At 43.7% G+C, this 26,602-nt stretch overlaps 1 protein-coding gene across 5 annotated transcripts; it reads left to right on the top strand.

Moving 5' to 3' along the window:
• Positions 1-9: 9 nt before the first annotated feature.
• LOC143020044 (uncharacterized) lies at positions 10-15,394 on the top strand. 5 transcript variants are annotated; one of them, XM_076176198.1, is made up of 6 exons: positions 27-171; positions 5,270-5,451; positions 8,005-8,323; positions 8,490-8,652; positions 12,672-12,991; positions 13,158-15,394. In XM_076176198.1, the coding sequence occupies exons 4-5, from the start codon at positions 8,595-8,597 to the stop codon at positions 12,977-12,979; spliced, it is 366 nt and encodes a 121-aa protein (XP_076032313.1). In that variant the 5' UTR covers positions 27-171; positions 5,270-5,451; positions 8,005-8,323; positions 8,490-8,594; the 3' UTR covers positions 12,980-12,991; positions 13,158-15,394. The 5 variants fall into 5 exon arrangements, 4 of the variants coding, with proteins under 4 accessions (XP_076032315.1, XP_076032313.1, XP_076032314.1 ...); XM_076176200.1 differs by lacking the exon at positions 13,158-15,394 and having other exon boundaries at positions 10-171; positions 5,270-5,383; positions 12,672-12,999; XM_076176199.1 differs by lacking the exon at positions 13,158-15,394 and having other exon boundaries at positions 5,270-5,383; positions 12,672-12,999.
• Positions 15,395-26,602: the final 11,208 nt, after the last annotated feature.

Consider the following 26,602-nt stretch of genomic DNA (forward strand, 5'->3'; position numbering starts at 1 on the left):
GCCGTGGAGTTCAATTTGACACCACTTAGGCCGACGGTATGGGTGCCAGAGGCCCAAAAGTCAATACTGGGAAAAAGGCACAACTTTGGAGGGTTGCTACCGCCACGTCCTTGGGCTCAGGCTGCTCATGTCTAGCTTGTTGTGCACTGTGTTCGACTCTCTCCCTGTGGGGTAAGTTTGGATCTAATCGGTCACCTTCAGATTTTAGGCAAAATTCATGGAGGGATTTCGGTCATTTTGGTCATTTACTCCGATTTACCCTCCATTTCATCCATAGGTAGCACCTGGTCAGGGCTCTTGCGGGGTCCACTTGGACACCGCTCAAGCCAACAGTACGGGCGTCAGAGGCCCAAAAGTAAAAAATGGGAGAAAAGGCCCAAATTTGGAGGGGTGCCACAGCCACGCCCTTGGGCCCTTGCTCCTCGTGTATACTTCGCCGTCCACTGTGGTCGACTCTCTCCCTTTTGGCTAAATTAGGGCCAAATCGGTCGCCTTCTGCTTTTGGTCACCTCCTCCAATCTACCCGCCTTCTTACCCAGAGGTCGCGGCTGGTCAGCGCTCCTGTGACGTCAGTGGAGGCGGAAACCCTTTGGCGGCGCTGGCGGAAGCGGTAGCTTCTCTGAAGTAGCGACGTTGTTCTTAGTCGATCGTGACGTCCAGTGTGCGTAAGAGGTCGTGCCTGGCGTTAGTGGGGCTGGGCGTCGTTGGTAGCGGTGGCGACATCATTGAAATAGTGATGTCGATCTGCGACGATCGTGACATCTAGTGCGGGGAAGGGGCCTTGAGCGACGTCAGTGGAAATGGGATCTCCCTGGAGATGGCGCAGACAGCAAATTTTGAAAGCGGTGGCTTCACTGAAGTAGCGGCGTCGATCTGCGTCGCTCGTGACGTCCAATGCGGGGGAGAGGCCATGAGGGACGTCAGTGGAAGCGCAAACTCCCTGGAGGCGGTGCAGACAGCAAATGTTGGAAGCGGTGGCTTCCCTGAAGTAGCGACGTCGATTTGCATCGATCGTGACGTCGAGCGAGGAGGCGGTCGTTACGTCGATTTATAGCGATCGTGACGTCGAGCGAAGAGGCGATCATTACGTCGAGCAAAGAGGCGGTCGTGACGTCGAGCGAAGGGGCGGTCATGATGCCGAGCGAAGAGGCGGTCGTGACATCGAGCGAAGGGGAGGTCGTGACGTCGAGTGAGGAAGCGGTCATGAGGGACGTCAGTGGAAGCGATAACCTCCTCGTCGGGGTGACGTTAGTGGTGTGTAGGGTGCAGCTGATAGTCGTTGTCGGTCGTAGCGCGTCAAAACTCCCGGGGGGGGAGGGGGTTACTAATGTAACAAGGCATATATGTTACTTGGACTATGGTGATGAGGAAGTGAATGAAGCTCGAGTGGGTTGCTGGATTTTATCTAGTTAGTGCGAGTGTCGACCTAGGCTGGGTCGGCGCTCAGACTCCGAGGCGTGCCCGACCGCAAAGTAACCGCGTGGGTCTGAGGACGAGCACCGCTGAGTACAAGTGCTATAGAGAACTGCCCATGGAGACCAAAGCCTGGCTCCTTATATACACATCTTGCGTACGCTACAGTAGCAAAGGACCCAGCCTCACTGAAACATGGCTTGGCAGGGCCTAGGTTGTGCTTTCATGAGGAGACAAATGCCTGTACTACAGGCGTAATATGGACTTAACCTACACAATAGTAAAACAAGGCCGAAGGCCAGCTGTTTCTACACCACATATACATACCTTGTCCATCCCATTTCTGCAGCGACCATACTATAAGCCAAAATGTCGCATAGACGTACATATGGGGGACTGTTCACCACAGGGGTGCCACAGCCACGCCCTTGGGCCCAGGCTCCTCGCGCCTACCTCCCTGTCCACTGTGGCTGACTCTCTCCCTCTGGGGTAAATTAGGGCCAAATCGGGCACCTGCCGATTTTGGCTAAAATCAATGGGCAAAACCCTTGCAGATTTTGAGGGGCCGTTTTGGTCACCTACTCCAATCTACCCACCATCTCACCCACAGGTGGCGGCTGGTCAGGGCTCCTGTGGGCACTTGGACACCGCTCAAACCAACAGTAAGGGCGCCAGAGGCCCAAAAGTGATAAATGGGAGAAAAGGCCCAAATTTGGAGGGGTGCCACAGCCACACCCTTGGGCCCAGGCTCCTCGCGTCTACCTCGCCGTCCTATGTGGCACCTGCCGATTTTAGCCAAAATCCATGGGCCCCCTTGCAGATTTTGAGGGGGCATTTTGGTTACCTGCTCCAATCTACTCAACATCTCACCCACAGGTCTCGGCTGGTCAGGACTCCTGTGGGGTCCACTTGGACACCGCTCAAGCCAACAGTACTGGTGTGGTGAACAGTCCCCCACAAGAACATATTGAGGCATGTGGTGAGCAGCCTCTTGGGAGAAAGTGTAAGGACAACTAGCCTTATGCGTCAGAGCATGTATGTTTGGGCTACGGCCATAATACTCTTGTAATATATTTGTAGGCTACCAAAAACACAATTCCGGGCTACGCCCAGCAACCCTGCCCCAGCCTGAGGGACGCTACTTTTCGGTACGCCCCGAGGGTACTTAAAGGTGTGTGCGGTCAGGTCACGGTCAGTATTCTTTCAGACTCGGCCCTGCCAACATGCGTTTATGTGTGTATTCCAGTGTCCTTTCAATAAAGTACCTAACCTAAACCGACTGTCAATCTCTCCCTGTGTCACTAGCCCAGTAACAGCTCACTAGTTACACGGGCGCCAGAGGCCCAAAAGTGAAAAATAGGAGAAAAGGCCCAAATTTGGAGGGGTGTCACAGCCACGCTCTTGGGCCCAGGCTCCTCGCGCCTACCTCGCCGTCCACTGTGGCCGACTTTTTCCTTTGGGCTAAGTTAGGGCCAAATCGGGCACCTACGATTTTGGCTAAAATCCATGGATACCCTTGCAGATTTTGAGGGGTAATTTTGGTCACCTGCTCCAATGTACACACCATCGCATCGACAGGTCACGGCTGGTCAGGGCTACTATAATGTCCACTTGGACACCGCTCAAGCCAACAGTACGGGCGCCAGAGGCCCAAAAGTGAAAAATGGGAGAAAAGGCCCAAATTTGGAGGGGTCCACTGTGGCCCACCCTCTCCCTCTGGGCTGTTAGGGCCAAATCGGGCAACTGCCGATTTTGAGGGGTCATCTTGGTCACCTGCTCCAATCTACCCATCATCTCACCCACAGGTCGCGGCTGGTCAGGGTTCCTGTGGGGTCCACTTGGACATCGCTCAAGCAAACAGTACGGGCGATAGAGGCCCAAAAGTGAAAAATGGGAGAAAAGGCCCAAATTTGGAGGGGTGCCTCAGCCACGCCCTTGGTCAGGCTCCTCGTGTCTACCTCGCCGTCCACTGTGGCCGGCTCTCTCCCTCAGGGCTAAGTTAGGGCCAAATCGGGTACCTGTCGATTTTGGCCAAAATCCTTGCAAATTTTGAGGGGTCATGTTAGTCACCTATTCTAATCTACCCACCATCTCACCCCCAGGTCGCGGCCGGTCAGGGCTCCTGTGGTGTCCACTTGGACACTGCTCAAGCCAACACTACGGGCGCCAGAATCCCAAAAGGGAAAATCGGAGAAAAGGCCCAAATTTGGAGGAATGCGACAGCCACGCCATTGGGTCCAGGCTCCTCACGTCTACCTCGCCGTCCACTGTGGCCGACTCTCTTCCTCTGGGCTCAGTTAGGGCCAAATCGGACACCTACCGATTTTGAGGGGTCATTTTGGTCACCTGCTCCAATCTACCCATCATCTCACCCACAGGTCGAGGGCGGTCAGGGCTCCTGTGGGGTCCACTTGGACACTGCTCAAGCCAACAGTACGGGCGCCAGAGGCCCAAAAGTGAAAAATGGGAGAAAAGGTCCAACTGTTGGCCTGAGCGGTGTCCAAGTGAACCCCACAGGAGCCCTGACCGCTTTGAGATGGTGGGTAAATCGGGGCAGGTGACCAAAATGACCCGAAATGGATTTTTTTTTTCAAAGAGACCCATGAATTTTGCCGAAAATTGGCAGGTGACCGATTTGGCCAAAACTTAGCCTAGCATGAGAGTTTGGCACAGTGCACGGCGAGGTTGACATAAGAAGCCTGGGTCCAATATTATCCTTCACCTGCAAGGTTGTACCGATACCATCTGGGCTTTTTTCTACCCCCAACTTAATATACAAAATACGTTACCACGCTACCCTAGGGTAGCGATGGGAGAGCAGATTAGAAATCTGCTTTGTTCGAGGGTTGGAAAGTGAGAGCGAAAGAGAGAACCCCACGCCTTGAAGCTGGGGCGCAGTGACTTCTCCTGAGTCAGTTGCCGATTGTCACCATTCTTAGTGACTACATCTATTTCCGACAGTTTACATACGAGTTAACACAAGAGTAATATAACATAATATAGACATGAATAACAATAAATAATTGACAATACCATAACTAGCTAAGCTAAAAAATTACATAAAATTTATACCAGTACATCATAAGTGGTAACCACTCGCGCATTCATTGAATCAATATACATGAAGTGCAGATAATGAAAAGAACACATAGTTTGAAATGACAATTACATTTGCTGAGGATAACACAAAAAAGCATGTATGCTTATTTCCATTGTGGTCCTCATAAGGAGAAAGATTTGGGAGAGTTAATAAAAGACAACCTGTCAGTACGAGTCAAATTCGCATGAGCAGCACCAGCTGCCATGTGAACAGTGCATCACACTAATCACATTATAAAATAGTACACAAACTTGACCTAATGCCCACATACTAAATCCTCAGCAGAAAGCACCCTAACAGAAAGCAAACACATGCAAAAAATATTACAAATATACTCAAGGCAACAACTACTATTTTCAAAACATACAAGTTAACTAGTAGCTACAGTACTTCTTTTCTTTCACTATAAGACTAATTTTTTTCAGGCATCTTTTTATTTACTAATGTTTTGGGCTCATTTGAAAGAATTGTATAGAGGGCCAACTTGTTCATTTAAAATTAATTACTCAAAGATATTTAGCAGCGCTCGGCAATATTTCTGAAGTTTTTCACATGTAATGCTCAAACTTCACAAGGGAAGAAGTCCAAACATTCAAAGTACAAGTTAAAGGACATTCATACACTTATAACCATACAATTTTATTACATTAAAATAATAATACTTATAAATCACTATCGAGAATTTGCTCTTTTCAACATTTTTAAGACATTTTAGTCTAACATTAAATCAATCCATTGCTCAATTCTCTCTTACAGGAGACTTATGATGTTGTCACCTTCGGCGAAGAGGACCTTCCCGAGCCTCGTCCTGGGCTTCTTCGGGAAGTCGTGCTCTTTTCGAAAACGTCGCCCAAATTCTCCTCCGGCCTGGTCAGGATCCTCACACGCCAACAGGAAGACCTAGGAACAGAAATTAGTTATTACTGTAGTTAGTGGAAGTAAGACACAAGGTGGTAGTAGTAGTAGAAGTGTTATTTCTATTATCATGGTTCTTCTTCTTCTTCTTCTTCTTCTTGAAGCTTCTTCTTCTTCTTCGCATTCTTCTTCTTCTTCTTCTTCTCCTTCTTCCTCTTCTTCGCATTCTTCTTCTTCTTCTTCTTCGCATTTTCTTCTACTTCTTCGCATTCTTCTTCTTCTTCTCCTCCTCCTCCTTCTTCTTCTTCTTCTACTCCTTCTTCGCATTCTTCTTCTTCTTCTTCTCCTCCTCCTTCTTCTTCTTCTTCTACTCCTTCTTCTTCGCATTCTTCTTCTTTTTCTTCTTCTTCTCCTCCTCCTCCTTCTTCTTCTTCTTCTTCGCATTCTTCTTCTTCTTCTTTTTCTTCTTCTTCGCACTCTTCTTCTTCTACTAATTCTTCTTCTTCGTATTCTTCGTATTCTTCTTCACATTCTTCTTCGTCTTCCTTTCGTTGTTGTAATTCCTGTCGTTCCAATTGTTAAAAGTTAAACTTTTGATATTAATATCATATTTCTACTTCTGCTGTTGTTATTGATCTTGTTCTTCTTGCTACTGGTATTAGTAATAGCTACCGTTATTGTTTCTGTTGCTGTTCTTATTTCTGTCCTTGTGCTTACTGTTGTTATTGGACTTGTTTTTGTTATTGTTTCTGGTCTTCTTCTTTTTCTTCTTCCTCTTCTTCTTCTTCTTTTTCTTCTTGATGTTGTTGTTGTTGTTGTTGTTGTTGTTGGCTCCTGTTGTTGACACATACAACATATATTTACACAAATCATTACAACGAAACTCTCTTCGTTTTTCTTTTTTGTGAGAGGATGCTTTATTCTTTTTATCGACAAAATCGAATTAGGGTCTATATTTATTTAGCCCTCGTCGTATCCACCTATAACAAGGAAAAAATAAAATAAAAAAATTAAAAAACGGAAATGAGAATGTCCTTTTTGAGGGGCATTTTTTTTTTTCGTAGATCACGAATATAACATCCGTTTCTTTCTGCGATCCTCCAGTTTCTCGTAAATTACCATCGTACTTACGTAAAGACACATGGATATTTTTTGTTGCTTACTATAAATGCTTCTTTTTTACTTTTTTTATTTAATATTTTTGTTGCTGTTACCATTTAAATGAGAGGACGGGGAGAAATCCCTTCGGGATGCGTCAAATTTTGCTCACACATACTACCTCACCCCCCATCCACCCGCCCATTCCACCTCATGCTATCACATCATCCATATACAACCATTCTCCATTCACCCCTGTCTTCTGTCCTCTCCCGTCCTTCCTCAACAGACATTCCCCTCTTCCCCAAAGCCCCCTTCACCCCATCCATCCACCTCATCCTTGGACGTCCCCTCATGTTCACTCCCTCCACATCTGCCTTCCACACCTCTTTTACTAGTCTTTCTTCACTCATTCTTTCCATGTGTCCAAACCATCCTAATATTCTTTCATCAACCCTATCTCCCAGCTCCTTTTCCACCCCTGTTCTCCTCCGCACCTCCTCATTTCTCACTCTATCCAGCCTAGTAACCCCCATCATACTTCTCAGACACCTCATCTCAAACACATTCAAACTACTTCTCTCTTCTTCTCTTATGTTCCATGTTTCTGCCCCATACAGTGCTGTTGGCACAATCACTCCTTCATACAGTCTCCTATTAGCATCCATTCCCAAATGTCTATTCCTCATTACACTCTTTAATCCACCAAGGCATTTACTCGCTTCTCTCAATCTACATTCTACTTCCACTTTCACTCCACCTTTCCCTGCCACATTTGCACCCAAGTATCTAAAACTATCCACTTCCTCCAGTCGCTCTCCCTTAATGCTCACTTCCAGTCTACTGCCACTTTCACCCCTTGTACATCTCATCACCTTACTTTTACCCACATTTATCTTTAGCTTTCTTCTATCACATACTCTCCCAAACTCTGCCACCAACTTCCTCAATCCCTCCTCCGATCCTGCCACAAGCGCAGTGTCGTCTGCAAACAACAGCTGGCTCACCTCCCACTTTTCTCCATTTTCTTTGACCATCTCCAATCCCTTGCCCACTACTTGCATTTACCTCTCGCACCACCCCATCCATGTATAAGTTGAACAGCCAGGGCGACATAACGCATCCTTGATGAAGTCCCACCTTTACCTCGAACCACTCACTCTCTCCATTTCCAATCCTGACACAAGCTCTACTATTCTCATAAAAACTCTTGACAGCTCTCATTTTATGCAATGGGGGGACGGAGAGGGGGGGTCGCCGATTTAATGAAGCGGCCTTGCTGTGGATGTGCTGTGTCTTGCGACACTGCTCCTGACCCAGGGCAGTGAACAAGGTGCAGGGATGACCCGTCATTCAGGAGGTGCTAAGATAAGAGGGAGGGTGGAGGGGTGTGGAGTGTATTCAGGGGTGGAATGGGTGGGATTGATTTTGTGCCTTTTTCTTTTTGGCTACCCCCCTTGTAAGGGAGAAAAAGCCTTGGTATATGTATGTATGTTACCATTTATATCAATTTTCTTATAAGTGTTTTTTCTTTACAGGAATCACAGCTAAAATGACAAGAGAATGCAAACATTCGCCAGACAGTTTTTGTTATATATGTGGGTCAGTTACATTAAGGCAATGCAAGAGACAGTTGACTCAACATGTAGAGTTGGTGAGCTGTGCTTTGGATGTAAAGAGGGTGACCTGGACAAACGCTGGGCACCTCACATATGTTGTGTCAGATGTGCAAGTTCCCTTTTCTGCCTGGTTCAAAGGCAAAGGGCCTGGCTGGCCTCATCTTTGGCGTACCAGTGGTCTGGAGGGAGCCAAAGGACCATTCAACAGATTGCTACTTCTGATTAACAGATATTAAAGGTGGGTATCCAATGCGTATTCTTTACTGCTTTTAACATATTTTCAAGAGATGTATCAATAAAAATGATCGAAGTGCATAATATGTTGTACTTCCACGATTTTTGCACGTGATATCACAAGCAATGATACCCCATTTTTAGTCTGATTTTATTTTGTTTCCTTGCAGGTCGCAAAAGAAAAGGCAAGAAATCTATCATGTATCCAAATCTTCTGTCTGCTCTTCGCCCACTTCGACGTTCAAGTGATATTCCTGTACCACAGCCGCCCTCAAATGAACTACCAAGCGATGACACGAGCAACTCAGACGATTCACAATTTCAAGATACAACGTATGTATGTATATATGTACGTATGTATGTATATATGTATGTATGTATGCTAGCAGGTTTCATTCTGCTTGGAGTCGACCCCCATCTTGAAAAGGGTCTTGAACACCTCGATAAAAAATCGTGTGTTCGCTACGAGGACCGACCTGTGAGAGCGATCAACAACGAGGATAACGCGCCATAGGGTCATGAAGCCGGAGGTGACGTTCACTGGGCTTGACCGAGTCTCACGGAGAGGTTACCGATTTGATACAAATTTATACAAATAGTACTTCCTTATTTTTCTGAAAGCGATTGGTAACAAAGACGTCGAGATCCTTCTTGAAGTCCGAATTCTATCGAAAAATAATACATACATACATACATATACCAAAGGCTTTTTCCCCCTACATGGGGGGTAGCCACAAAGAAAAAGGCATAGAAACCACTCCCACCCATTCCATTTCCTATATATTCCACTCCCCTCCACCCTCCTCCCTCCCTCTTATCTTGGCACCTCCTGGATGACGGATCATCCCTGTATCCTGTCCACTGCCCTTGGTCGAAAAATAATACAAGAACAATAACCGACTTAAAGTGCTCGACGACACCAAATAGAGATTGCATTGCATAATCACGTAAATCATTATATATATGGACATGTTCATATACAGACACACATAGACACACACGCACACTCATACGCGCACACAAACACACACATATATATACATACATACACACACGCGCACACACACATACATACACACACACACACACATACGGTGGCGCAGTTGGTAATGTCCCCGACTGTCACTACGGCGGTCCGGGTACGAATCTTGCCCAGGGCTGAAATAATTTCAGTATCGCTGCGCATCGAGTCGTTACTCCAACTCTCGTGGGAGTGGAGTTGGGTGTGTGTGTTCGTGTAAGGTCACAGCATTACACATAGATCGGTCACACGATCTCTGAGCTCTATTCCGGGAGGGAGATAGCTGTCGATCACGAGTCCAACACGCGATCCAAAGACACACACACACACACTTCCTCTTCTTCGAATTCTTCTTCTTCTTCGAATTCTTCTTTTTCTTCGAATTCTTCTTCGAATTCTTCTTTTTCGAATTCTTCTTCTTCGAATTCTTCTTCTTCTTCGAATTCTTCTTCTTCTTCGAATTCTTCTTCTTCTTCGAATTCTTCTTCTTCTTCGAATTTTTCTTCTTCAAATTCTTATTCGAATTCTTCTTCTACTTCTCCTTCTTCTTCTTCGAATTCTTCCTCTTCTTCTTTTTCTTCGAATTCTTTTTCTTCTTCGAATTCTTCTTCTTCTTCGAATTCCTCTTTTTCGAATTCTTCTTCTTCGAATTCTTCTTGTTCATCTTCTTCGAATTCTTCTTCTTCTTCGAATTCCTCTTCTTCGAATTATTCTTCTTCGAATTCTTCTTCTTCTTCTTGCTGGCTGCTGTTGTTTACACACACAACATATATTCACACCTCAGGACAAGAATGAGTTGGGCTAGTCTCGTGGATCCCCGGATCCTCATAAGACCTCGAGGTGCCCTTGAGGGACGGAACCGGCTGGCCCAGTCGTGGCAACGTTCAAAGGTCAAAAACCTCGCTGTCTCCGAAGTATGACCTTTATTTTTCGTCCACGTCCTAACCAATTCGGTGTTGGGGCTCCTCATGGGAGTATGGATATATATATTCTTCTCATATGTTCAGGACTCGAACCCAGAACTATGGTTCCATGTTCACCCCCTTGCCCAATGCGCCATGGAGCAGCGGCCAAAAGTCGCCACTACATGGCAGTAGACCGGGGGGCCCAGAGGAAGTCCTTCAATGAAACCCTATTTGTCGGGCGGAGGTAGTTCAATACCTTATGCCCTATTAGTCGGACCAGACTTTGTTTCTTCTCATATGTTCAGGACTCGAACCCAGAACTATGGTTCCATGTTCACCCTCGTCCCCACTGCTCCATGGCGCCCCATCTCCTGAGGAAAGCGGTCATTTCCCCACTCACTAGGTTCGTGCCTCCGTCAGTACAGAGTTGTTCTGGGGCCAGAATGCCAATCCATACTCCCACAAGGAGTCCCAACACTGAGCCGGCTGCGGCGTGGACGTAAAATAAAAAAAGGGCATACTTCGGAGACAGCGAGGTCCTTTAAGATTCCGGAGGCCCAACCCATTCTTGTCCTGAGGGCGTCTCTCTTCGGGCGTCGTGATCTCGCTGTGCCTCGAAGTGGAGCCCCTCCTTTGGGGTCTCAAGAGCGGCGTGGCCTTTCTTTCCTCCTTGGCCCGTCATGTTCTTCCTTCTTCGCCGGGTTGTCACCTTCGGCGAAGAGGACCTTCCCGAGCCCCGTCCTGGGCTTCTTCGGGAAGTCGTGCTCTTTTCGAAAACGTCGCCCAAATTCTGCTCCGGCCTGGTCAGGATCCTCACACGCCGACAGGAAGACCTAAGAACAGAGATTAGTGATTACTGTAGTTAGTGGAAGTAAGAGACACGGTGGTGGTGGTAGTAGTAGTAGTAGAAGGTTTATATATATTATCATGGTTCTTCTTTCTTCTTCTTCTTCCTCTTCTTTTTCTTCTCCTTCTTCGCATTCTTCTTCTTCCTCCAATTCTTCTTCTTCACATTCTACTTCTTCTTCCTCTCCTCCTCCTCCTACTTCTTCTTCTTCTTCTTCGCATTCTTCTTCTTTCCATTCTTCTTCTTCTTCACATTCTTCTTCTTCTTCGCATTCTTCTTCTTCCTCCAATTCTTCTTCTTCGCATTCTTCTTCTTCTTCCTCTCCTCCTCCTCCTCCTCCTGCTTCTTCTTCTTCTTCGCATTCTTCTTCTTTCCATTATTTTTCTTCTTCTTTGCATTCTTCTTCTTTTTCCTCTTCTTCTTCTTCTTTGCATTCTTCTTCTTCCTCCAATTCTTCTTCTTTGCATTCTTCCTCTCCTCCTCCTCCACCTACTTCTTCTTCTTCTTCGCATTTTTCTTCTTTCCATTCTTCTTCTTCTTCTTTGCATTCTTCTTCTTTTTCCTCTTCTTCTTCTTCACATACTTCTTCTTCTTCGCATTCTTCTTCTTCGCATTCTTCGCATTCTTCCTCTCCTCCTCCTACTTCTTCGCATTCTTCTTCTTTTCATTCTTCTTCTTCTTCTTCTTCTTCACATTCTTCTTCTTCTTCACATTCTTCTTCTTCTTCTTCTTCTTCTTCTTCTCCTTCTTTGCATTCTTCTTCTTCTTCTTCGCATCCTTCTTCTTATTCTTCTTCGCATCCTTCTTCTTCTTCTTTTTCTTCTACTTCTTCGCATTTTTCTTCTTCACATTCTTCTTCGTCTTCCTTTCGTTGTTGTAATTCCTGTCGTTCCAATTGTTAAAAGTTAAACTTTTGATATTAACATTATATTTCTACTTCTGCTGTTGTTATTGATCTTGTTCTTCTTGCTACTGTTAATAGTACTAGGTGCCTATGTTATTGTTTCTGTTGCTGTTCTTATTTCTGTCCTCGTGCTTGCTCTTGTTATTGGACTTGTTCTTGTTATTGTTGTTGTTTCTGGTCTTCTTCTTTTTCTTCTTCCTCTTCTTTTTCTTCTTGATGTTGATGGACTTGCTGCTGGCTGCTGTTGTTGATACATACAACATATATTTACACAAATCATTACAACGAAACACTCTTTTCGTTTTTCTTTCTTTCTTTTTTTGTGTGAGGGTGCTTTATTCTTTTTATCGACAAAATCGAATTAGGGTCTATATTTTTTAGCCCTCGTCGCATCCACCTATAACATTGTATAACAAGGAAAAAAAAATAAAAAAAAAAAAAACGGAAATGAGAATGTCCTTTTCGAGGGACATTTTTTTTTCGTAGATCACGAATATAACATCCGTTTCTTTCTGCGATCCTCCAGTTTCTCGTAAATTACCATCGTACTTACGTAAAGACACTGATGGATATTTTTTGTTGCTTACTATAAATGCTTCTTTTTTACCTTTTTATTTAATATCTTTGTTGCTGTTACCATATATATAATTTTTCACATGTTTTTTTTCTTTACAGGAATCACAGCTAAAATGACTAGAGAATGCAAACATTCGCCAGACAGTTTTTGTTATACATGTGGGTCAGTTACATTAAGGCAATGCAAGAGACAGTTGACTCAACATGTAAAGAAACTTGGCGAGCTGTACTTTGGATGTAAAGTGGGTGACCTGGGCAAACGCTGGGCACCTCACATATGTTGTGTCAGGTGCGCAAGTTCCCTTTTCTGCCTGGGTCAAAGACAAACGGGCCTGGCCTCATCTTTGGCGTTCCAGTGGTCTGGATGGAGCCAAAGGACCATTCAACAGATTGCTACTTCTGATTGACAGATATTAAAGGTGAGTATCCAATGTATATTCTTTACTGCTTTTAACATATTTTCAAGAGATGTATCAATAAAAATAATCGAAGTGCATAATATGTTGTACTTCCACGATTTTTGCACGTGATATCACAAGCAATGATACCCCATTTTTAGTCTGATTTTATTTTGTTTCCCTGCAGGTCACAACAGAAAAGGCAAGAAATCTATCATGCATCCAGATCTTCAGTCTGTTCTTCGCCCACTTCAACGAGGCCCTCTTTAGAGCCAAACCTCAATTACAAAAGAGAGCACAGTGATTCTTATTATAGATGCGCTGTCCTTGCCTCGGATATCTCTTAGACTTGTTAAGATGTTTCTTTCTTTTTCCTGCTTTTTCTGAATTACCTAGACAAGTTAAGATGTTTTCCTCTTTAGGGCCAAACATTCATTCAAAAAGAGAGCACGGTGTTTCTTATTAGAGATGCACCATCCTTGCCTAGGATATCTCAGACTAATTAAGACTTTTCTCTTTCTCTTTTTGTTTCTCTCTGAAACAGAGTGGAGGGATATGAAAGAAGAGAGGGAAGCGGAGGGAAAGGCAACATGCATCACACCCTCACTCCACCTAAAGTATCCATATCTGCCTTGATTTTCCTGCCGACCAGCTAACTCACTAGGCCCTCTTTAAGGCCAAACCTCGATTTTAATAGAAAGCACGGTGATTCGAATAGATGCGCTGTTCTTGCCTAGGGTATCTCTTAGACTAATTACGACATTTCTTTTTCCTACTTTCTCTGAATTACTTAGACTAGTTAGGTCCAAACCTTCATTCAAAGAGAGAGCACGGTGATTTTCATCAGAGATGCGCCATCCTTGTCTAGGATATCTCTTAGACTAACTAAAACGTTTCTATTTTTCTCTTTCTTTTTCTGTTTGTCTCTGTATTACCTAGGGTAGTTAAGTCGTTCTACTTTTTTTCTGTCTGAATTACTTAGGATACGATTTAGACTAGTAAAGATTTTTTTTCTGCTTCCCTCTCTGAATTACCTAGATTATGTATTGGACTAGTTAAGACTTTTTTTTTTCCCTGCTTTACCTAGAATGTCAGGATGTCATAGACTAGCTTTTTTCTCTATCTTTTCTTGTGCGGGAGTGCAATCCTTCATTATTTGATATGTACTCTGACATTGATTTCGCTCTGTCCTCCTTGGTGAGATGTGTATCTGTATACACATATGCGTCTATGAACTGGTGCATATTACGCAGACAGGGTGTCCATTCAGTCGCATGATTGTGTTACTGTTTTATATATAAATGTGCCTGTTACTGGGTCCGTAAGTAGACATGACAATTGTACATCTCCATGAAAAAATCTAACAAAACACACACACGAACATACATTCGGGTGATCAATCTGTGATATCATTGGAGTCCAACATTTATTCCAACATGCACGTTATGCTCTGTATTTAAATCAATATTGGTACTTTTAAATCACAATGCCCCTTCATCCCATCTATCCATTTCATCCTTGGTCATTCCCTCAGGTTCAATCCATCCACCTCTCCCACATTTCTTTTACAAGTCTTTCTTCACTCATTCCATGTGTCCAAACCATCCCATTACTATCTGCCACTATCTGCAAATGTGAAATGTCTAAAGATCGTGTCCTTCAGAGATGTTGCTATTAGGATATTCTTAAATAATGGCAGATTCAATGATCATCTTCCTAAAACCACAACTAGACTTGAACACTAGTTCGGTCCCAGTCAATTTGGTAGTTTATGATTGCTCACATGGTGTAAAACAGCCATGATCAATCGGGGAAATTCCCATTATATTTTCTTAGCTTCTTTAAGAGTCTACTGGTGATGATGTTCTTATACTAAAATCATCATGTCTAATTGAATATTAAAGCTGCTGCAAACACCTGAAAAATGTTGTGAAGTGATCCAATGAAAAACTAGCAAAATCTTAATCACTGTCTGAGTACAGAATGCTTGCTACACATCCGGTTGCTTCACAAATCACCAAAACATTGAATTAGTATTATTTGCTGATTAATCATTGGCAAATGGGCAAAATAGCAAATACAAATACAGTGCTAAGGATTGAGAGTATAACTGTAAGTGAATGCCGTTTTGCAGCTTTTGTTTGTAATGTAACAAACAGAGTTGATGGCTCTCATATTGGGAACAGTCAAGTCAGTCCTCCTCTCTATACCATTGAGGTATAAACTATTGGGTGAGTTACCACAGTTCCCTGGTATTGTAACTTGTAAAAAATTTGATATATGTATTATGTACACTGAAGTTAAAGTAGTAATAAATTTGGTATGAGTTGCACTGTCTGCCTGTACTTCATTTGTACATGCATTTACAGGCCTCTTTATCTCTTCCTTTTTTTGTTAATTATCATTCAAATAAACAACTTCCAATCTCAACTGGACTCATTTATAACCTACTGGCCTTCAACAAAACAACTGGTGACCCCGGCATACCACAGAATCATACACAAATTTGGAGCATTGAATCTTTCTTGTATAGTATCATGGGTGAATACAATTAGGTAAACACACACACACACAATTGGAACAGTAAGAAGAGAATATCAGGACAGTATAAAATTGATGGAATAGAAGTAAAGAAAATAAATTCTGAAAGGGACCTAGGAGTAATAATCACCAAAGACATGTTGCCAGATAAACATATAAAATAGTTGGAGAAACATACAATTTGTTGAGATCAATAAATGTGGCCTTTAAATACCTGGATAAGGAAATGATTAAGAAAATATTACAAACACTGATAAGGCAAAAACTGGAATATGCAGTGCTATGGTCACCCAGTAAAAAAAAAAGAATATAAAATTAGAAAGAATACAAAGAGCAATGACAAAGATGGCCCCAGCACTTTCAAACCTAACATATAACCAAAGACTGGCCAAACTGGAATTACCAACCCTGGAACAAAGAAGAGAACAAGGGGACCTACTAACCATCTACAAAATTATGAAAGGAAAAGAATGCCTTGATAGAGAGGACTTATTAAAGTGGGACAGAGGAAAAACAAGAGGACATGCAATGAAACTCAAAAAGGATAACTACAGAAGAGACCTGAAAAAGAACAGCTTCCCACACAGGATTATAAGTATATGGAAAAAATTTGATGAAAAAATAGTGTGTGCAAACACAATACAAGAATTTAAGAACAAACTTAATCTTGCGAGATACAAAAATGGGTCACCACGAGCATAGCTCCCCTTCCCGTATAATACAACTAGGTAAATACATTAATTTGAGGTTAGGTATAACTGAAAAAAAAAATATATATATATAGAATAGGAGACGGGACTGAGTGAGTTTTGCTCCTTTCCTGTATACATAGATATATCAAGGGCTTTTTCCCCCTTACAAAGGAGGTAGCCAAAGTCAAAAGGCATAATTGCTCTCACACCCATTTCATCCCCACATGCTCCACTCCCATTCACCACCCCTCCCTTCCTCCCTCTTTTTATTGGCTCCTCCTGGAGGATAGGTCATCCTTGTATTTTGCCCATTACCCTGAGTCAGAGGCAATGCTGCAAGACATGGCACATCCACAGCAAGGCCACTTCATTTAATCAGCGAACCTGCCCCCTCATGCAGAAAAAGAAAAGATGTGGAGAAATCCCTTCAGGCTATGTCAAAATATCATTCACACATAACCACTCCCATGCATCACAGCATCATCCATACACCACTCCCCACTCACCCCCATCTTCTGTCCCCTCCTTTCCTTCCTCAACAGACATCCTCCTGTTTCTCAACACCCCTCCACCCATCCCATCCTTGGTTGCCCCCTCCCATGCTCATTCTATCTACCTCTGCCTTCCACACTTCTTTTACTGATCTTTCCCCATTCATTCCCTCCATGTGTCCAAACAATCCCAATACTCTTCCATCAACACCATCTTCCCTTCCACCCCTGTTCTCCTCGTTTCTCACTCTATCCAGCCTAGCAACCCCTACCATCCTTCTCAGACATTTCATCTCAAACACATTTAAACTCCTCTCTTATGTTCTATGTTTCTACCCCCATATAGTGCTGCTGGAACAATCATCCCTTTATACAATCTTCTCTTAGCATCCATTCCCAAATGTCTATTTCTCACAACACTTTTTAATTCCCCATGGCATTTCCTTGCTTCTCTCAATCTACATTCTACCTCCACATCCTGGGCTGTTGTCCGCAATAATGTCATCCAGCCTCTTCTGGTAGTTTAGAAGGACTTGATGGTGGCCATATTGTGCAGTGATATGATTATGGATATACTTCTGGAGGCTGGTGTCTGTGGAGGAAGAGATGAGAGTATATGTGTGTGATATAGGTATTTGGGTGTTGTTTTGGTGTTTCTTGGTGTGTGTGGATGTTCTGCTATTTAGTGTAATGGATGTGTTGTGTTTGTGGGGCTGCAGCAATTGTGTACCTCTCACGTCAAGGTGATCCTTGACTTTAGAACTTTTGTTTCATGGTGTAAATGATCTATATTGTATTTGTGCAGCCTGTAATTGTCTTTAGGGCTTTGTTTTGTATGGTCTGAAGGGTGTTGTTGTGTGTCTTAGTGAGATTAGGGCCCATGCAGGACTCGCATAATTCATCACTGAGCACATGCACTATTTGTATACTGTAGTATTAATTTCTTTGTTTTGTCCAGAAGTTGTTCCTGCAATTGATTCAAGTGTGTTAAAGACATTGAAGTGGAACTATACAGGCACTCCTCCGGCACTCTACCCTCTCTCCAGCAGACATTAAACAACCTCACCAGCCAGTCCACCATCACTGTACCTCCTTTTTTTTTAGACATTCTGCATGGCATCCATCCAGACCAGGTGCCTTACCTGTTCTCATCATCCTAACAACTGCCTTCACCTCATCCTTCCCTACTTCTCCTCCACCTTCCTCACTCATCATGGTCACTTTCTTAGCACCTCCCACTGTAACTACCTTTCCCTCCCCATCCTCCTTCACATTCAGCAACTCCCCAAAATATTCCGCCCTTTCCCCTCTCTTCCATTATCATCCCTCCAACAGCACCCTTTACCCTTTCTTCTCTACTTGACTTGCCTCCCCTTTCTCTCTTAATTTCTTTCCAAAACATCTTTTTATTACTTTCAAAATTTTCTGTCATACTCTTACCCCATTTCACATCTGGTCTCCTCTTTGCCTCTTTTACCTTGTGCTTTACTTCTCTTTTCTTTGTACCTCTCATATGACTCCCTTGTCCTATTTTGTAACCAATCTGTGAAAGCTCTTCTCTTCTCTTCTACAACCTTCTTTATTTCCTCATCCCACCATTCACCACCCCTCCTTCTTGTTCCACACACCATCCTTGCACACTTTGTGACTGGTCCTGGAGCTGCAACGTCTACGTCGTGGGACCACCCCCCAACCCCAAGAGTTGGGGGCCAATCAGCAGCAACCACCCCTGGCCATCAGCTCTACGCAGATGGCACCGATCCCCAAGGAGGAACTACGCCTACCTGGGGGAGTACCACAATCCTTTTTTTCCAACACACAATGTTACGTTTTTTCTGCACTGAGGGGTCATTTTCCGGCGATCACCCCTCTTCTTCTACTTTTAGCCGGAGATGTAGAGAGCAATCCTGGGCCCGCCACAAAATACACATGCCCAACATGCTCTAAACCCATTACTTCGAGCAGACAGACAAGGGGCTCAGTTCAGTGCAATATGTGCAAAAACTGGGCCCACCTCACTTGTACAACACTTGCTGACACAAACCAATACACAAACACTTGGACATGTTCTACCTGCCCTCCAGTAACCCCAATCCCACCTCCCCAACCACAGCCAACACCCTTACCCACTCCCAATTTCCCTTTGCTCTTACCCCCGATTAGTACTCCCCTTCCTTTGTCCCCGATCTCTCCTTTCCCCCCCTCTGACCCAGATCCTACACCTTCCCCACTACCACCCCAACCTCAACCCCAAACGGCAACATACAACACATACAAAACACACAACATCAACATATTACAACACAACATTGACGGTATTAACACTAAAAAACATGAACTTGAACACTTTCTTAAACAACACAACATACACATTGCAATTTTACAAGAAACAAAATTAAGACACTCACACAAAACACCATCATTTCATAATTACACCACCATCAGACAAGACCGGACTGACGGCAATGGCGGTGGACTCATCACCCTGATCCACCATTCCATCTGTTTTGTGGACACAAGTGCCACAACCAAAATTCTCCTCCCTACCACAGATAACACAACAGAAACCCAATCCATTCGTATCCGCACAGGCAACAATTCAACACTAACAATAGTTAACATGTACATTCCCCCCCAATCATCCCCCACAGTTCCAAACACCTTCAGACCTCAACTCAGCCAACTAACCTCAATCCCCAACCTGATCATGGGTGGTGACTTCAACGCCAAGTCGTCTGCCTGGTTTGTCGACAACCCAGACACAGACAGAGGGCTTGATATACAGACTCAATTCGACTCATTGACTATCATGAACAACACGCATAATCATACACATATCCCATACCAAGCCCTCTACACTCCCTCCTCTCCTGATATCACCTTTTGCTCCCCCTGCCTAACCCCAACAACATCATGGAGAGTGGTCGGAGCCCTTGGTTCTGACCACCTTCCAATCATCATCACCACCAAAACAAGATGCACCCCAGCTGGCCACAGACACACTTACACCAATTACAAGAGAGCTAACTGGGAAGCCTTTACTGAAGAGACAGAACAACATTTTGAAACACTTAACAGTACACCAATCACAAACGTAAACAATGCTGTGCACGCTTTTAATACAATCATACAAAACGCAGACAAGAGATACATCCCTAGAGGCAACAGAAAATCACACAACCCCAACTTCACACCAGAAATCCAAGGCCTCATCAGACAACGTGACACACTTAAACACGATACCCCCACACCTATCCCTCAAAACATAGCAGACCAAATACAAACACTAAACACTGTGGTTGCCAATAAAATACATGAACAAAAAACACAAAATTGGCAAAACTTTATCAATACACTTGATCACAAAACAAACACCAGCAAATTGTACAAAACACTCAACAGCATCACACTATCCAACACTAACACTACACGCTCTCACGCAGCAATAATCACAACAACAGATAATCTACCCTCAAACAGACAACAGGCAAACGCACTCATACGTCATTTTGCACAGACGAGCCATCTTACATCTCACCCTGACGACCGACGCACCATTCGACGTAAGAAAGACTTCCCCACAGACTCAGACTATACACCCTTCATAGACAGTCAGACAAAACTCATAATGCATAATCTCAAGCACTCATCTGCCTGTGGCCCTGATAACATAAGCAACATCCACCTAAAACACATTGGACCACAAGGTATACACGCACTCACAAACATTGCAAACTACAGCTATTCACACAACACTATACCCGACATCTGGAAGCATGGTAAAATAATCACCATTCCAAAACCGAACAAAGACCCAACAATCCCAACATCGCACCGCCCAATCACACTTCTCTGCACCCCCTCTAAAGTCATTGAACGCCTAATACTTAAACTTGTCACACCATATATTCCCCTTGCTGACTCACAACACGGTTTTAGGCCACTACACTCCACAAACACTCTTCTGACAAACCTCACACAAAGAATTTTAGATGGCATCAATTCAGATAGGCCCCACCACAGAACACTTCTTATAACATTGGACATTAGTAAAGCTTTTGATGCTATCCCCCGCCACAACCTAACAAATAAAATATATAACACAGACATGCACAATAACACCAAAAGATGGCTGGCCAATTATCTGGCAGGCAGGAATGCTCATGTGTCATATAATGGCCAATCATCGCACATCAGAAACATTAAGAACGGAGTACCACAGGGCTCAGTTCTATCCCCCACATTATTTAATCTATACATGCATGACTTACCCACGCCAGACACCTCAGAAATACAAATCTCTTCCTACGCAGACGACATAACAATCACATGCACACATCGTAACACAGACAAAGCTGCAGAAATAATCCAGCCTTACCTTGACACACTCAACACATGGTTCATCACAAACAGACTCAAAATAGCTCCAACCAAATCTACAGCAACACTTCTCACCAACTGGACAAAAGAACACAAATACATACCTCATCTCTACATCAACAACACTCTAATACCACACACAAACACACCGAAAATTCTTGGGGTAACATACGATACATCCATGTCTTTCAAACAACACCTCACAAACATAAAAAACAAATGCACACCTAGACTTAACGCACTTAAGTCAATCACTGGAACAACATTTGGACAAAACAAAGAAACTAATATAACAATATACAAACAATGCATACGCTCAGTGATGAATTATGCGAGTCCTGCATGGGCTCCTAATCTCAGTGAGACACACCACAACACCCTTCAAATCATACAAAACAAAGCCCTAAAAACAATTACAGGCTGCACAAATACATCACCTACAGACCATTTACACCATGAAACAAAAGTCCTCAAAGTCAAGGACCACCTCGACATGAGAGGCACACAAACACTTGCTGCAGCCACCACAAACACATCACACCCGCTACACTACATAGCAGAACACCCACACACACCAAGAAACATTAAAACTACACCCAAAGACCTTTATTACGCACAGATACTCTCTTCTCTTCCTCCACAACCACCAAATACCAGCCTCCGGAAACATATTCATAATCATATCACTCACCGCTCCATTAACACACTGAAAGACAACACACTGCTGCATGCCAGACCCCCTGATATCCACCCTTCTGAATCCTCTCTCCCACGAAAGGACAGAGTCCACTTGGCCAGACTGCGATGCGGTCACCACCCAGCACTTCTAAGCTACCAGAAGAGGCTGGACGACCGTGTTGTGAACAGCTGCCCAGGATGTAACACTTCACCCCATACCATACAACACATAATGGAAGACTGCATTATACACAATCATGCACGCAAACAACACAACATACACTCTATAAAGGATTTGTGGGAAAACCCAGTTTCGGCTGTGGCCTTCCTTGGGGAGACGGGACTGCTCGGACAGACAGTCTAGGGAACGACAACAACAACGAGAGCTAACTGGGAAGCTTTTACTGAAGAGACAGAACAACATTTTAAAACACTTAACAGTACACCAATCACAAACATAAACAATGCTGTGCACACTTTTAAAACAATCATACAAAATGCAGACAAGAGATACATCCCTAGAGGCAACAGAAAATCACACAACCCCAACTTCACACCAGAAATCCAAGGCCTCATCAGACAACGTGACACACTTAAACACGATACCCCCACACCTATCCCTCAAAACATAGCAGACCAAATACAAACACTAAACACTGTGATTGCCAATAAAATACATGAACAAAAAACACAAAATTGGCAAATCTTTATCAATACACTTGATCACAAAACAAACACCAGCAAATTGTACAAAACACTCAACAGCATCACACTATCCAACACTAACATTACACGCTCTCACGCAGCAATAATCACAACAACAGATAATCTACCCTCAAACAGACAACAAGCAAATGCACTCATACGTCATTTTGCACAGACGAGCCATCTTACATCTCACCCTGACGACCGACGCACCATTCGACGTAAGAAAGACTTCCCCACAGACTCAGACTATACACCCTTCATAGACAGTCAGACAAAACTCATAATGCATAATCTCAAGCACTCATCTGCCTGTGGCCCTGATAACATAAGCAACATCCACCTAAAACACATTGGACCACAAGGTATACACGCACTCACAAACATTGCAAACTACAGCTATTCACACAACACTATACCCGACATCTGGAAACATGGTAAAATAATCACCATTCCAAAACCGAACAAAGACCCAACAATCCCAACATCGCACCGCCCAATCACACTTCTCTGCACCCCCTCTAAAGTCATTGAACGCCTAATACTTAAACTTGTCACACCATATATTCCCCTTGCTGACTCACAACACGGCTTTAGGCCACTACACTCCACAAACACTCTTCTGACAAACCTCACACAAAGAATTTTTGATGGCATCAATTCAGATAGGCCCCACCACAGAACACTTCTTATAACATTGGACATTAGTAAAGCTTTTGATGCTATCCCCCGCCACAACCTAACAAATAAAATATATAACACAGACATGCACAATAACACCAAAAGATGGCTGGCCAATTATCTGGCAGGCAGGAATGCTCATGTGTCATATAATGGCCAATCATCGCACATCAGAAACATTAAGAACGGAGTACCACAGGGCTCAGTTCTATCCCCCACATTATTTAATCTATACATGCATGACTTACCCACGCCAGACACCTCAGAAATACAAATCTCTTCCTACGCAGACGACATAACAATCACATGCACACATCGTAACACAGACAAAGCTGCAGAAATAATCCAGCCTTACCTTGACACACTCAACACATGGTTCATCACAAACAGACTCAAAATAGCTCCAACCAAATCTACAGCAACACTTCTCACCAACTGGACAAAAGAACACAAATACATACCTCATCTCTACATCAACAACACTCTAATACCACACACAAACACACCGAAAATTCTTGGGGTAACATACGATACATCCATGTCTTTCAAACAACACCTCACAAACATAAAAAACAAATGCACACCTAGACTTAACGCACTTAAGTCAATCACTGGAACAACATTTGGACAAAACAAAGAAACTAATATAACAATATACAAACAATGCATACGCTCAGTGATGAATTATGCGAGTCCTGCATGGGCTCCTAATCTCAGTGAGACACACCACAACACCCTTCAAATCATACAAAACAAAGCCCTAAAAACAATTACAGGCTGCACAAATACATCACCTACAGACCATTTACACCATGAAACAAAAGTCCTCAAAGTCAAGGACCACCTCGACATGAGAGGCACACAAACACTTGCTGCAGCCACCACAAACACATCACACCCGCTACACTACATAGCAGAACACCCACACACACCAAGAAACATTAAAACTACACCCAAAGACCTTTATTACGCACAGATACTCTCTTCTCTTCCTCCACAACCACCAAATACCAGCCTCCGGAAACATATTCATAATCATATCACTCACCGCTCCATTAACACACTGAAAGACAACACACTGCTGCATGCCAGACCCCCTGATATCCACCCTTCTGAATCCTCTCTCCCACGAAAGGACAGAGTCCACTTGGCCAGACTGCGATGCGGTCACCACCCAGCACTTCTAAGCTACCAGAAGAGGCTGGACGACCGTGTTGTGAACAGCTGCCCAGGATGTAACACTTCACCCCATACCATACAACACATAATGGAAGACTGCATTATACACAATCATGCACGCAAACAACACAACATACACTCTATAAAGGATTTGTGGGAAAACCCAGTTTCGGCTGTGGCCTTCCTTGGGGAGACGGGACTGCTCGGACAGACAGTCTAGGGAACGACAACAACAACAACAACTTTGTGACTCCCTCCTTGAACCATGCCCAATCCTAGCTCTATTCTATCCTTCACTCCCTCAGCTTCTTCTTGTATTCCTTCTCCTTTTCATTTAAAGAGTTCACTCTAAGCACCTCCCTACCTTTTGTCCTCCTCTTTCTCCATCCATCCTCCACTCTCAACTTACCTTCCACCAAAAAATTATCTAACATTCCCCCACTCTCTCCCCTTAGCACATGTACATCCTTAACTCTTCGTATTATACTCTTTCTACCACTACATAGTCCATTAACACTCTATCTACTACCCTCTCCCATGTGTACCCATGCTCAACCCTCTTCCGAAACACTGCATTTGCTATCATCAACTCTCTAGGCACATCTCCACCATCAACTCCCCACTACGATTCCCTCCTGGAACTCCACACTTCCCAACCACTCTGTCAATTGGTTCATTTCCTACCCTAGCATTAAGGTCTCCCAATACTACATTGATGTTCCTCCCTAATCCCTCTATGCACTCATTCAAATCTATCCAAAAAGCCTCCCTTTCCTCTACACTCTTCTCTCTACCAGGCCCACATGCACTTACAAAAAACCCACATCTCCCTTCCCAGTTTCACCTTCATCCACATTATCCTTGAGGAAACCTCCTTTCACTCCACTACACATTTACCTATCTCTTCACCCACTAGTACAGCCACCCCTTCCCTCCCTCTCTTCACTCCTGAAAGCCTCCCAATTACACTCCCAAACTCACACTCGCCCCTCCCTCTCAACCCAGCTTCACTCAAAGCCAACACATCCATCCTTTGAGAATAAACACCTTGTGAGATCGAAACCTTTATTAGTACTACGTTTCGCTTGTTACAGCTTTTTCAAGTACAGACATGACACACACTCTGAGCACATATAAGCCAACAGGGAAGGAACTGGGAGAGGTTATCAGGGAGGGGTGGGTGGTAGGTGGAGGGGGAGGAGGGGGACGGGTGGGACTTGGTGGAGACAAAGGAGGACATTTCGGACAGTTTGTTGAAGTGGACTAAGGGGGACATTTCATACATTTATTTAATACGGGTAACAGATGGATTAAACCTCTCCCAGTTCCTTCCCTGTTGGCTTATATGTGCTCAGAGTGTGTGTCATGTCTGTACTTGAAAAAGCTGTAACAAGCGAAACGTAGTACTAATAAAGGTTTCGATCTCACAAGGTGTTTATTCTCACAGTCTTGTCGGCTTTTGCCATTGTGATACATCCATCCTTCTCACAAGCACACAAAATAGATATATTTACCTAGTTGTATCTTATGGGAAGGGGAACTATGCTCATGATGTCCCGTCTTTGTATCTTGCATACACATGTAGTCATGTGTATGCGAGGGTTGCCAGCATGTGATATTTGTATTGAAATGAAAATTATTCTTAGTAAAGATTGCCATATAAATTTAAAACTTTGAGATATTGTTGCTGATACTTGAAACTATTTTTCAGCAAGTTTTCAACTTTTTTCATAATTCTTAATTTCTTATCTTTATAAAGTGAACCAACATCCTTAGTACTTAGGTTCGTGATATGTTGTTTGAATGACATGGATGTATCATGTGCTATGCCAAAAATATTGGGTCTACATGTGTGTGTGTGGTATGAGAGTATTGTTGATATAGAGATGTGGTATGTATGTTCTGCTGTACGATTGGCGATAAATGTGGCTGTGAGGACTGACACAAAGGTGGAAGAAGCAAATCTGTGAGAAGGCAAGGCTGAGGCACTCCACCTGAAAATTAGAACTAAAGTACTGAACAGAGGAGACATGTGATGGCATTTGCCACCCCATCCCCTCACCAGACAAGATCTTGGAACAAAGCTACTGTTAGTTGACACGACTATTTTCCTAAAGAAAATTATTGAACAAAGTGGCAATTTCATCCTTTTTGAAGATTTTAGTTGCAGTGAGAATAGAAAGGGCAGGAGCTAAACTGGGTCCCAGCCTGGCAGAGACCTATACGTGGAAAGACTAAAAGTACTAAGTGTGCCAATTTTGAAAGATCAAAGAGAAAGAGGCGAT

This window comes from Oratosquilla oratoria, chromosome 38, assembly GCF_046742065.1.
Source record: "Oratosquilla oratoria isolate Oo_2021 chromosome 38, ASM4674206v1, whole genome shotgun sequence".
Classification (NCBI taxonomy): domain Eukaryota; kingdom Metazoa; phylum Arthropoda; class Malacostraca; order Stomatopoda; family Squillidae; genus Oratosquilla; species Oratosquilla oratoria.